This window comes from Protomyctophum bolini (assembly GCF_963924005.1).
Source record: "Protomyctophum bolini genome assembly, chromosome: 14".
NCBI lineage: Eukaryota > Metazoa > Chordata > Actinopteri > Myctophiformes > Myctophidae > Protomyctophum > Protomyctophum bolini.
Window position 1 is genome coordinate 15,801,800 of NC_137875.1, and position 12,391 is coordinate 15,814,190.

At 47.7% G+C, this 12,391-nt stretch overlaps 1 protein-coding gene across 3 annotated transcripts in view; it reads right to left on the reverse strand.

Annotated features, from left to right (window-relative positions):
• inpp5a (inositol polyphosphate-5-phosphatase A) overlaps positions 1–12,391 on the reverse strand; it is a 206,406-nt gene that overhangs the window by 69,278 nt on the left and 124,737 nt on the right. For all 3 annotated transcript variants that reach the window (XM_080782480.1, XM_080782479.1, XM_080782481.1), the window contains one exon: positions 9,939–10,058. In XM_080782480.1, the coding sequence (XP_080638606.1) occupies positions 9,939–10,058 (120 nt within the window). The remainder of the gene's footprint in view (positions 1–9,938; positions 10,059–12,391) is intronic.

Here is a 12,391-nt window from a genome sequence, read left to right on the forward strand (position 1 = left end):
AGGAAAACAGAGGGTGAAATTAAGAAAAGGAAGAGAAGCAGAGAGAGAGAGAGAGAGAGAGAGAGAGAGAGAGAGAGAGAGAGAGAGAGAGAGCATGACAGAGAAAGTGAGCGGGCGTATGTGTTTTCCTCCGCAGCCCCATGGAGGCATGTCTTTTCTCCCTCTGTGTTGTGAGCCACAGCTTTATTCCGCTAACAGCCATGTCTAATTCCCGCAGCCTGGTGGTTTTGTGTGCGGGCCCTTAGGTATCAGCCACAGGTCAGAAGGTAACCCTCTGTTTTACAAGATCATTTCCTAAAGCACTCGTTGTGACCCGGGCTCCGTGTGAAAGTTGACTTTTGCCTCGCATGGCCTTTGTGCGGGGGCAGGGCGGGGAGTTGTTGGAGAAGAATCACCAACCACATTAGCTCCAGCGGACTGAGTGTGAATGGGGGGGGGGGGGGGTGGGGCTTGCAGGGTGGGGGGTCCCCGCCGAAGGGGGCCCGGCTTCCTTTGGGCCACAACCTTTTCCCGTCCCCTCGCCGCGGGGGGGCCCATTAGCGGCGTCATCGCAGTTCATTCAGGCAAACTGTAACAGTGTCAGCGAACATTCTCCCACAAAGACGCACCTCTTTACACAGTCTATAAACACGCTGCCCCCCCACCAATTCATCCCCCAGCGGTGACACTATACTGAAAGGGGACGTTCTCACTGAGAGAGAGTGTGTGTGTGTGTGTGTGTGTGTGTAGGAGGAAGGGGGGGGGGGGCATTAGTAAGACCTTCCTGAGGGAGAGAGGTACACAAAGAGGGGTGGGGGGGTTAGAACCTAATTTTATAACATGCACACCATCTCTGCTTCACCCAGGCTTCTTATTGTTAGACTATACTGGTTGTAAAGTGGCCAGAGCACCATCTCAAATCACTTAATATACACACGCACGCAAACTGCCCTCACATAAGTGAGCAGACAGGGGATGACGCTTTTCCGCTATCATGTCAATAGTCCCGACATGCGGAAAGCGACCGGATTAAGGTTGGCGACCATGCGTTAAGGTTGGCGACCATGCGTTAAGGTTGGCGAACATGCGTTAAGGTTGGCGAACATGCATTAAACATATTCCTTAAAAAAAGATAAGGGAGCTGGGAACTTCTCCTTTGGTCCACCCATTCCTGGGACATGTGAGAATGGTCCACTGGGAAAATAATCTTTAAAAAAATCACACCCGTGTGAAGTGAGGGGCGTGCTTATCATCATACATCATCATGCATCATCTCAAACTGGCCAATCAGAATGCCTGTTGCCACAAATTTACGTCATATTTGGCGGACATTTGACCTAATTTCTCCTTTCATTGTCAATGGCAAATATTGAGACGTGTGGGGTCAAAAGCTGTATATAGGAAGGGCTAAAAAAACTCATCTTTTCACCATGATCATGTAAGATGACAACTGAATTCATGTGATTGGTAAGCCGATGCTTTGTCTACATACGACGTGAACTTTCCTTTCATCGTCAACGGCATTTAATATTTCAGGCACATATGACGTAAATTCTCCTTTCATTGTCAATGGCAGTGACGAGACGAAAAGCTGTACATAGGAAAAGGGCTCATTGTGGGAGTATGGGAATATTTTTTTACCCTCTATCACTAAACCAACAACCTGCCTGTAGCAGTGTTTTTTTTGGCAGAATTGTTTTATTTTAGTTTTAGTCAGTCTCTTGAATAGCTTTCATTTAGTTTTAGTCACATTTTAGTCCTGGAAAATGTATAAGTGTTAGTCTAGTTTTAGTCGACTAAATATCCTAAGATTTTAGTCGACTAAATATACAGTTGATTTAGTAGACTAAAATGTATTTTTGGTAGGCCTTGATGCCGTTGCAATGACTGATTTTACACTTGCTGAAAATAGCTGATCTACAAGCTCGAGCTTGTAGATCTGATATTTTCAGCATGCAACCAAGTGTAAAATGACTTCTACTGGATATCTTGTCGACTAGTCCCCTCCCTAGCATTTTAGTCTCATTTTTATTTGTCTACAAAATTGTCAGCATATTTAGTCTTAGTTTTAGTCATCATAGCTTAGTTTCCAGTTAGTTTGTCAGTGGAAAAAAGGTAGTCGTCATAGTTTTAGTCGACGAAAACAGTGGCCTGTAGAATAACCAGAGCTGTGGGGAGGGAAACAAACCTTCCTTCCATGATGTCACTGAGCGCCATGAGCGTTATTTTAATGAGTAAAATGAAGTGTTAAACCAATCTTTAATCATAGAGCATGTTTACTAGTATATCTGCGGTGGTTTAATTTGAGGTGGTCTCTCTAGACCCCCGCGGGGGGGTCAGGTCACATTCTGCTCGACAATGTCAATTAAGTCATTTCAAGCTCAACAGAACAAGATGTGCCGTTGTGCAATTACCCCTTCTCTGCTGGGAGAGATATACAACCTACGAATTGTAACTTTGACACACACACACACACACACACACACACACACACACCCACACACACACCCACACCCCTATCAAATGTTTTTTCCCCTCACACCAGCCTCAATCCCTCACTGAGCTTATGGAAGATTACGGGGACTGACTGAATGATTGGCATTTAAGCCGAGTCATAATAGACCATCTTTATAGGATTATAAGGCTGTGACTCGGGGCAGGGTCGGGACCACAGAGTGACAAGATGACTTATCAGGAGTCAGGGCCGGTCCGATTTGACTGCGCCGCACAATAGCCCGAGCCGGGCGGCGCGAGTCATTGTTACGTGAATGTTGAGAATTTGGGGAGAGAATGTTAACATTGTGAAGAATGTGCTGGGTGACGTCTGTCTGAAAGGGACAGGGGTGACCCCTGTCGCGACCTCTGACACTGTGGGACGGCCACCCCTATGTCCCCCTTCTCTCTCTCCCCCACCTGGGTCCTCCTCCACCTCCCCAACTCCACCCACAGACCTCTGGGTCCTCCTCCACCTCCCCAACCCCACCCACAGACTCTGGGTCCTCCTCCACCTCCCCAACCCCACCCACAGACCTCTGGGTCCTCCTCCACCTCCCCAACCCCACCCACAGACCTCTGGGTCCTCCTCCACCTCCCCAACCCCACCCACAGACCTCTGGGTCCTCCTCCACCTCCCCAACCCCACCCACAGACCTCTGGGTCCTCCTCCACCTCCCCAACCCCACCCACAGACCTCTGGGTTCTCCTCCACCTCCCCACCCAAAGACCTCTGGGTCCTCCTCCACCTCCCCAACCCCACCCACAGACCTCTGGGTCCTCCTCCACCTCCCCAACCCCACCCACAGACCTCTGGGTCCTCCTCCACCTCCCCAACCCCACCCAAAGACCTCTGGGTCCTCCTCCACCTCCCCAACCCCACCCACAGACCTCTGGGTCCTCCTCTACCTCCCCAACCCCACCCACAGACCTCTGGGTCCTCCTCCACCTCCCCAACCCCACCCACAGACCTCTGGGTCCTCCTCCACCTCCCCAACCCCACCCACAGACCTCTGGGTCCTCCTCCACCTCCCCAACCACACCCAAAGACCTCTGGGTCCTCCTCCACCTCCCCAACCCCACCCACCGACCTCTGGGTCCTCCTCCACCTCCCAACCCCACCCAAAGACCTCTGGGTCCTCCTCCACCTCCCCAACCCCACCCAAAGACCTCTGGGTCCTCCGTGATCAGTTGCCAACTCTCGTGAGAGAAATAAGCCAACCGACCTCCAAAGAAAACAAGCCAAAAACAGGTCAACTCTTGTGACAGAAAAAAGACAAATCTTCCCTTGAACAACAAGCAAAAAGACAGCCCAATAATATGGCCATATCATCCTAATAAAAATGTAATTGGTAATTTATTATACCATTACACACATACTTTAGCCAGGGCTTAATAAGTAGACAAACCAGGCCAATTCTGTCCCTCAATGTGTCACTCACCGCATTTTTACAATCGGATCAAAACATGAATTAAAGAATGTAAACCCTGGAACACGAGAGTCTCGTGTTTGGCGGGCTAGGGTACTAATTTAACCCTCCGTGTTCCTCATTTCTGGGCGGGCTCCGTGTTAAGTAAGGGTTATTGTCAGGATTCAACCAAGTGTGGCATGGAGGTATAAACGATGAAACAATACCTCTCAATCATCACTTCTGTCTCTGCAGATATCTTACATTGTTCAGGACATTTGTGGGGCGTAAATTAAACCTTTGGGGCAGTAGCTATGCCAACTCTTAATGTCGCGTTTACGAACCGCAAACCGACAAACCCAGCTCGTTGTATACCTTCAACGTTAGCTGTGTCAACTTGACTGTCAACAGGCATAACAACGTCGTGACAAATTTATGGCCGTATAGTCACGTCTGGACCCTCTCTCTCTGCATCCATTCCAATCCCTGCTGGACTCAGTCTCACACAAGCTTTTAGTGGAGGAAATGGGTGGGAGACTGGGGGGCCTGGGGGGGAGGGGGGGTAGGGGCGATAAACAGGTCCACTGTAGGCAGAGAGAAACTGATTGGGAAGGATTAACCTCCGACCCCACAGGCCTCCCAGGGTGAAGAGCCAGTTCACAGAGTCACACACAGTGACACCACGCACACGCGCATGCACGCAGGTGGACGCACGCGTGCGTGTGGAGCCGTGGACACGCACACACACACAAGCTTGTGTTTGTTTGAGAGAGAAAATGAAAGCCACTACTATAACAACGATCTGGTAACTGTAATTGTAATTGTTCCCGCAGCAGGTGCACTTAAGAAAATCGAGATAGCAAAGAAAGCATTTCTCAGTTTGATACTATTGCAAAAAAAAACAAGACAACTTATTCAAAGATGCCTTCATTTAATTTGCCGTACTCAACATGACGACAACGTAGAAGCATGCACCGGAAGACATGGGCAAGCATAGCAAAGTATGCACGCACGCACGCACCCACACACACACATACTCTACACTCTAATAAATTCATCCTGCTTCATGGAGGATCTTGCGCGGCCGATTATCCAGTCCACCCTTCTCTAGCGTGAACATGTCTATTGGCTGGAAACTAGCCGGCCTGTCTCTGCTCCTTTCAGCCCCTTGTTCTCTGGGGAAAAAAAGCCTAAAGGGAAACATTTAGATTGGAGGAGCTCTTTGAGACGCGGCTGACAGTTGACCGATGACGTCCATAAAGTGACAAAGCATGGCTGTGTGGAGGCCAGTGTGGCCCGCTGCCTCCCCATGGGAAACTAATTGCTCCGAATTGTTAACGGGCAACATTATTTTTCTGCCAATCATTGCTTTTCAATGGCCCCCCGAAAATGAGCATGAAACGGGCCTTTTCAGCGGACAAAACGGTTAAATGTCCCCAATGTTGATCAAATTAACTTCGGCGCCGTGACAATGGACTATATTTGTGTGAAAATAATGGCGCGGCACAAAGGCGGCCATTATGCCCACGATTTCACAGTTGTAATGTAAAACTGTTCTCCCCTGAACCGGACCAGCCACCCTGAATGGGGCGTTGGAAGAAAAAAAAGAAACAAACTCTCAAGGCGTACAAAAGACTTTTCTTTTCTTTTTTTTAAGGAAGATGAGGGGGAGGCATGTTGATTTTATCTCAAGCTATCATTTCACATGCTCATTTGGTATAACCGCGTTTTCCATCCTCTTTGGCAAATTATAACGTCCTTTTGACTCCATCAGAGGTCTCTGGAGAAACTAACTGAATTAGGCCATCTTTTTTTCTTCTTTTTTTTACGTACAAAAGCACTTTGTCTCCTTATGCCCGATTTACACTTTGCTTCCGCCTCGTGTTCCGCATAAAAAAAAGCGATGTAGAAGCTTGCAACGGGTCGCACCGTGGTGGCGCGTGAGATTGTAGATCGGCTATTTTCAGCGCGCAACAAACAGCGGGCACACACAACTATGTAACTAACTAACTAACAGACACAACTATGTAACTAACTAACTAACAGACACAACTATGTAACTAACTAACTAACAGACACAACTATGTAACTAACTAACTAACTAACTAACACAACAAAGCATAAACCACTAAACCAGGCTGAAGTCACGGCTTCTCAACAGCAATGCAATGACGGTTCAAAGAGTTTTTCAAAATGGTTTAACCCATTTAGACCTGAGAACAAATTCCACAAATGTCATGACAGTTTTCTGTTGTTTCTATGACAGTGGTGTCCAACCTTTTTCATGTCAAGGACCCCCAGCATCATCTGTATTTGGCCGCGGACCCCCCCCCCCCCCCATCAGAAAATATGTAATTCCAGGGACCTCCCAGAAGCAAAGATTTGAGTTAAAAAAACTTTCGCTTTGGAAGAATATGTATATATTCAAAGATGTGCGCCACAATTTCACAGATTTTTCTAGCTCTAGCATAGCATGCAGATTTACAAGCTCTAGATCTGCTATTTTTCAACAGCTAAAGTATAGCATAAAGCTTGAAAAACCAACAAGGTGTTCTCCCGTCCTGAATGGTTTCAATAACATCTCAGGGGTTAGAAAAGTAAATAAATCATTTAATCAAAATCTGGGAGAGCATGATGTTGTGTACTCACACACACACTCTATAAAAAGCTTTACATAATTATAAAACAATGATCCAGGCGTATCTGAGGCAACAAGAGTGCATAATGGCTCGACGCGGCACTGTGTGTGTGGGGGGGGGGGGGCTCATACAGTATCTGCCACTTTTCAAAGCGAAGGAAAAACAAGCAGGAGACTTGTTTCAAGCAGCAGGGCTTCACACACACACACACACACACACACACACACACACACACACACACACACACACACACACACACACACACACACACACACACACACACACACACACACACACACACACACACACACACACACACACACACAGTAACAGAGGAGTGCAATTTTTTTTGATGTGACTCAATAGTGAAGGAGGTCTGCAGGCGAGAGGCTAAACGCTGTTCCTTCTCAGCATTGTTCCCCTGGGGTGGGGGGGGGGCCTTGAAGCGCTTTGGAGATAAACACCGTTTAGCGGTTAAAAGGGTCTCCGCAGAGGGGGAAAAGAAGGCTTATCAGATGTGTTTCTCAATGGGGGCCGTAAGCGGCATTATGAAGGCCCTCATGGGGCCCCCAGATAAGGGGAGCGCAGCTATAAGGGCTGACGTTTTAGCGGCACGAGATCTTTGCAGCCGCCGCCGCCCCGCGCTCGCTTTCTGCCGCCAAGGGCCAATCGAGGGACTGTGCAGGGTCCTCTCCATGCAGCCACCCTGGACACACACACACACACACACACTTGGAGCTCAGGAGATTAGAGCTCAGAGATGGTAGAGACGGAGAGAGAGAGAAGAGAGAGCGAGAGACTAGAGAGGTGTATGTGAGAGAGAGATGGGGGGGGGGTGGTGTGGGTGGAGGAGGATTTTTTTTTACCCTCCTCTCCCTTTCCCTGCTCCCTTTCTGGGGGTGTAAGAGTCAGAAAACAGGAGGACAATGGCCCCAAAAAGATGGTTCCCAACCGGCCCGCTGAATGGGAACACTGTTGGTGGTAGCAAGGTTTCAATTCAAAGCCCTCGGCCTCGCGAGCACATTGTCCTGCAGGATCCACAGAGGAGAATGGAGTTGGCTGGTGGCTGCCAAAAGGTTAGCGGTCCCTGTGAAAAGGAGCGGCCCATTATTCACTGGCCCCTTCCTTACAGAACCCAGGAGCCTTTGTGGGCCCCTCCCTCTCCCCCTCGACCGTCGCCAGCTTTTCTCACTCTCTGCCGTTCCGGATCTGTGCCCGACTGGTTCACCCCAAAAGTGAGCGATTGAGGCACGATAACACACACACACACACACACACACACACACACTATCAGCCGGAAAATATAAGGACCTCCCCGTGCAGCCATCCCACCCATACCACCCTGTTACATCCAGTCCCCTCCTTGGAGCAGCCCCCCCCCCCCCTTCTTTGCCATTGTCACCTTTTAATGATATGGCCCAGAATTAACAGCGAGGACACCTTACCCCTGGCACAGAGGGATTTAAGAGAGAGAGAGAGAGAGAGAGAGAGAGAGAGGAGAGAGAGAGAGAGAGAGAGAGAGAGAGAGAGAGAGAGAGAGAGAGAGAGAGAGAGAGAGAGAGAGGGAGAGAGGGAGAGAGGGAGAGAGGGAGAGAGAGAGGGGAGCGTGGAAACTGCCACTCAGCCAAAACAAGTGCTATTCAATCCACAATCCCACCACCACCGCCCCGCCACAAAACCCCTTTCGCCATTTAGGGCCTCGTATTTACGAGGTGACTTTTAAAAATAAATCAACCTTCCCGAGAGTGCTGCGAAAGTGCGCGAGGGAGGGGGGGTGGGGGCTGGTGGTGTACGTAAACACGATCAAAACCCCTCAGTGTATATTAAGCTAAGCAACAAGAAAAGGTCCTTTTGAAACTTCATTAGGCCAGTAAATCCAGGTAACTTAACGGCATAAAGGAACGGTAGGAACTGCCATATACCTAAAACACTCCCCTGTCCATTAAAGGCATTCTTTCATCAAATGAAGAAGGAAGACATTAAACGGGGAAGCGGAGACGGGGGGGTCGGGGGTGGTTGTCTCGGAGAGAATTCTCTAATACTCTAAAAAGTGCCCGCCATAACTCACACGCGTACGTCGGAAAGCAACGGTGATAATATATGCCCACCCATATATATACACATCTAACATGTACTGTAGTTATTCAGAGTGGAGGTGGCGCGGAGCCGCGGCGTGCATTCAGATGCCACTTTGAATGGGAGGTCACCCACCGAGGGGCTGGTACGGAGCTTTTATTGTGCTAGCGTTGGCCAGGTAGAGAGCAAAGGGGTTGATCCGACGCACTCTATCATTCTCCTCAACTGTAAATGGATATCCTATAAATCACATTATAGCCCCGGGCCGGGCCTGGGAAAGTAAAGGGTGGAACCAGGGCTCGGCAGCTACGGACTGGTTGCATAGCGGTGGCAGCATGAGGTCTGTCTGACAGATACTATAGCTTGTTGTGGTGGAAGCCATGGGGGTGAAAAGAGCCAAGAGAGACCATAGAGAGAGAGGATGGAGGGTGAGAAGACTTAGAGAAGAGGAGGAGAGACCGAGGGTGAGAGAGGGCAGAGTCTGAGAGAAAAAGCCAAGGCTGTGTGTGTGTGTGTGTGTGTGTGTGTGTGTGCGTGCGTGCGCCCTCTGTTTCCGTTTCAGCTGTCACTTCTTGCCCCATAAAGAATAAGACACTACGAGGAACAGTAGTGGAGTGCAAAATATGAGATAGAGAGAGAGAGAGAGATAGACACGAGACAGACAGACAGACAGACAGACAGACAGACAGACAGACAGACAGACAATAACAGGCAGGCCGGAGGAGAGACAGGCTGACAGACTGAAGCCTGATTTATAGTTTGCTGTACATAATTGGTATGACGTGCTGAGCTTGTACATCAGCCATCTCCAATGAAGCATTTCATTTAGTTTACCAGCTCGGTGGCCTTGTGGTTAGAGTGTCTGCCCTGGGACTGGGAGGTCGGGGGTTTGATCCCCGGCCGGGTCATACCAAAGACTCTGTAAAGTTGTACCCAGTGTCTCCCTGCTTGGCACTCAGCATCGAGGGTTGGATTGGGGATAAGTCCCTGCGACATACTAGCGTCATGTCCAGGGGGTGTACTTGTACATCAAGCCACCAACTCACGCTACAGAAACAGGAGATAGGCCCCTGTCCTATATGGGCCTCATGGCCCGACAAGGCTTATGCTGCATTCACATGGAATCAGGCAGACGGCATGACATTTTAGTGGACGGGAGCTCTAACGTTTACCGTCAGAACCGGCGACGGTAACGGGCAGACGGCATGAAAATATTTAATCTTTTTACCGTTCCGTGCCGTCCAGCAGGTTTGCAGTTTGCCATCTACCGCTTGCCTGATTCCGTGTGAATGCAGCATTACATATTCTATTCTTATTAATTTAGTGAGAGAGAGACACGCACCTGTCCAGGACGTATCCCAGTGCTTTCTGCCTGGTCCCAGAGTAGACCGACGGGCTCTTCTCCCACGCCACCAGGTTGGAGGCATCGTGGAACAGGTGGATGTTCACCAGGTCAAAGTGACTGCATGCATGAATGGGGCAGAACAGAAAGGAAGAACGCAGTCTGACTGAATGAGGGACATCAGGACACACAGGTAAGCATTCATTTAGTTTAGCAGCTCAGTGGCCTTGTGGTTAGAGTGTCTTCCCCGGCCCCAGGACTCACAGGTAAGCATTCATTTAGTTTAGCAGCTCAGTGGCCTTGTGGTTAGAGTGTCTTCCCCGGCCCCAGGACTCACAGGTAAGCATGTCACTGCATGCGGGGCCAGAGGAAGAACACAGTCTGACTGAATGAGGAACATCAAGACACACAGGTAAAGCATTTCAGAAACAAACCAACAACAAACTAAAAAGAAATCACACCCGTGTGAAGTAAGGGGCGCTCTTATCGATCATATACTAGACGATATGAAAGATATATAAGATATTATAAGATATATAAGATAAGATATATAATATATGATATGATAAGATATGAAATGTAAGATGACAATTGAATTTATGTGAGATATATATATCCCGAGCTGAATTAAAACAGTTGCACTGTGTTTAGAAAAGTCTTTTGGCGCCCCTCAAAAAAAGACCTCGCTCATTGTGGAATGGCATTAAAGTTGAAGTTTGTTGTAGGTGTGTAATGGATGGTATTAAAAAAATGTTTTCTCATCCACAATAGATTTTTTTTTTTGGCTTTCGCCTATATTTTTATATAGGGACAGACATTAAGCTGTCAGGAAATGGGGAGAGAGATGGGGGGGGGGGGGGGGTGACATGCAGTAAAGGCTGTCGGGATTGGGAGTCCCACGGCACACTGCCAGACTTGGATTACCAGCCAAGGTGCCTGGACTGCTGAGCCACGGCCCAGGCCTGTCATCGTACTATTGCATACCTGATCAACTGGCAGTAAATAGATATGAAGTGTATAGAATAGTGTAGGAATGTGTAGGAAGTTGTGTCATTGACCTCTGGTGGAATGACATTGACATGAAACCCCCAGACATAATGTGTGAATGGACGGAGCGCGGCGATGAGCTCATCTGATTGGCTTGGCTCCAGGTACATTGTCATCTGATTGGCTAGGCTCCAGGTACATTGTCAGGCCCAAGTAATCGAGGCTGGTTTTCTTCACCTCTTTAAGGACCACTTCACCACTTTTCAACCTATCTTCATATAATTGGTCCTCACTTTTTTCCTACTCTGTCCGCGTCTCATAGGAGGGCTGTGGGCAGTTCAGAAAGCCGTCCACCAGTGACATCATCGATGGGGAATCCAAGCTAATAGAAACTGCAGGCTTTCTATTCCTGAAAATGTACAATTATATAATGGAAGCCATGCATCGTTCTCTCGATTATAAAAATCTAAATATTTAAAAAAATATATATATATCTCGTTTAAAAAAAAAGTCTGTCCAACTGTCACTGGTGGACGGGTTTCTGAACTGCCCACAGCCCTCCTATGAGACACAGACCGAGTTGAAAGAAATTGTGTTATTTTTATCAATCATGAATCAATCATGCAATCACCTTCAAAGGGAGAGAAGGTGATTGCCCCACCTCTTTACCCCCCCCCCCCCACCTCTTTTTTATCAATGTATTTCTATTCCAACCTGTACATGTAGATTGAATGTGTTTGACAAATTGTTTGTTGTCACTGTTGTCATTGTGAATGAATGCATGGGACCCGGATGGAAACATGTTTCGGTGCTGTCCTGACCAATGCTGTGCTTGACTGTACCCTGTACTGTTTGCATCTTATTGCCTAATACAATTATCAATCAAGCAATCAATGATAGTGAGGACCGATTATATGAAGATAGGTTGAAAAGTGGTGAAGTTGACCTTTAAACCTATTAGAATGTGTTGTATGTTGCAATGCGTTGTGAGCACAGCATGTAGGTTGGCCTTCTTTTTTACTGAAAAGTTTTTAAGATCGAAACGATTTAGAAATTCTTGCCCAAAATAGGGATGCTAGAGTTGATGAATTTCTCACTGGGAACTACATTTTAGAAGATAGATATACAATATAAAACACAATACCACTTAATAAACATTCATCCTCGTTTGGTTTATCTCGTCGTAAAGTGTAAAAATGGACTCGTCTCTTTTCACACATTCATAGTAAGATGTATGTGCACGCTTATTCCGAGTACAACACCAGAAACAAATGTTAATACAAATGATCTCTGTGGTTAGTTTGTACTTATACATGCCACACGAACGTGATCTACTCCACAAAACAGAACAATACAACAATAGCCAGGACTTGTGAAAGGTGTTAGGACAATAGTCAGTGATCATAGTCTTATTTTACAATTGTGATGGCACATTTCATATACGCCAAACAGAACAGACGGTAATA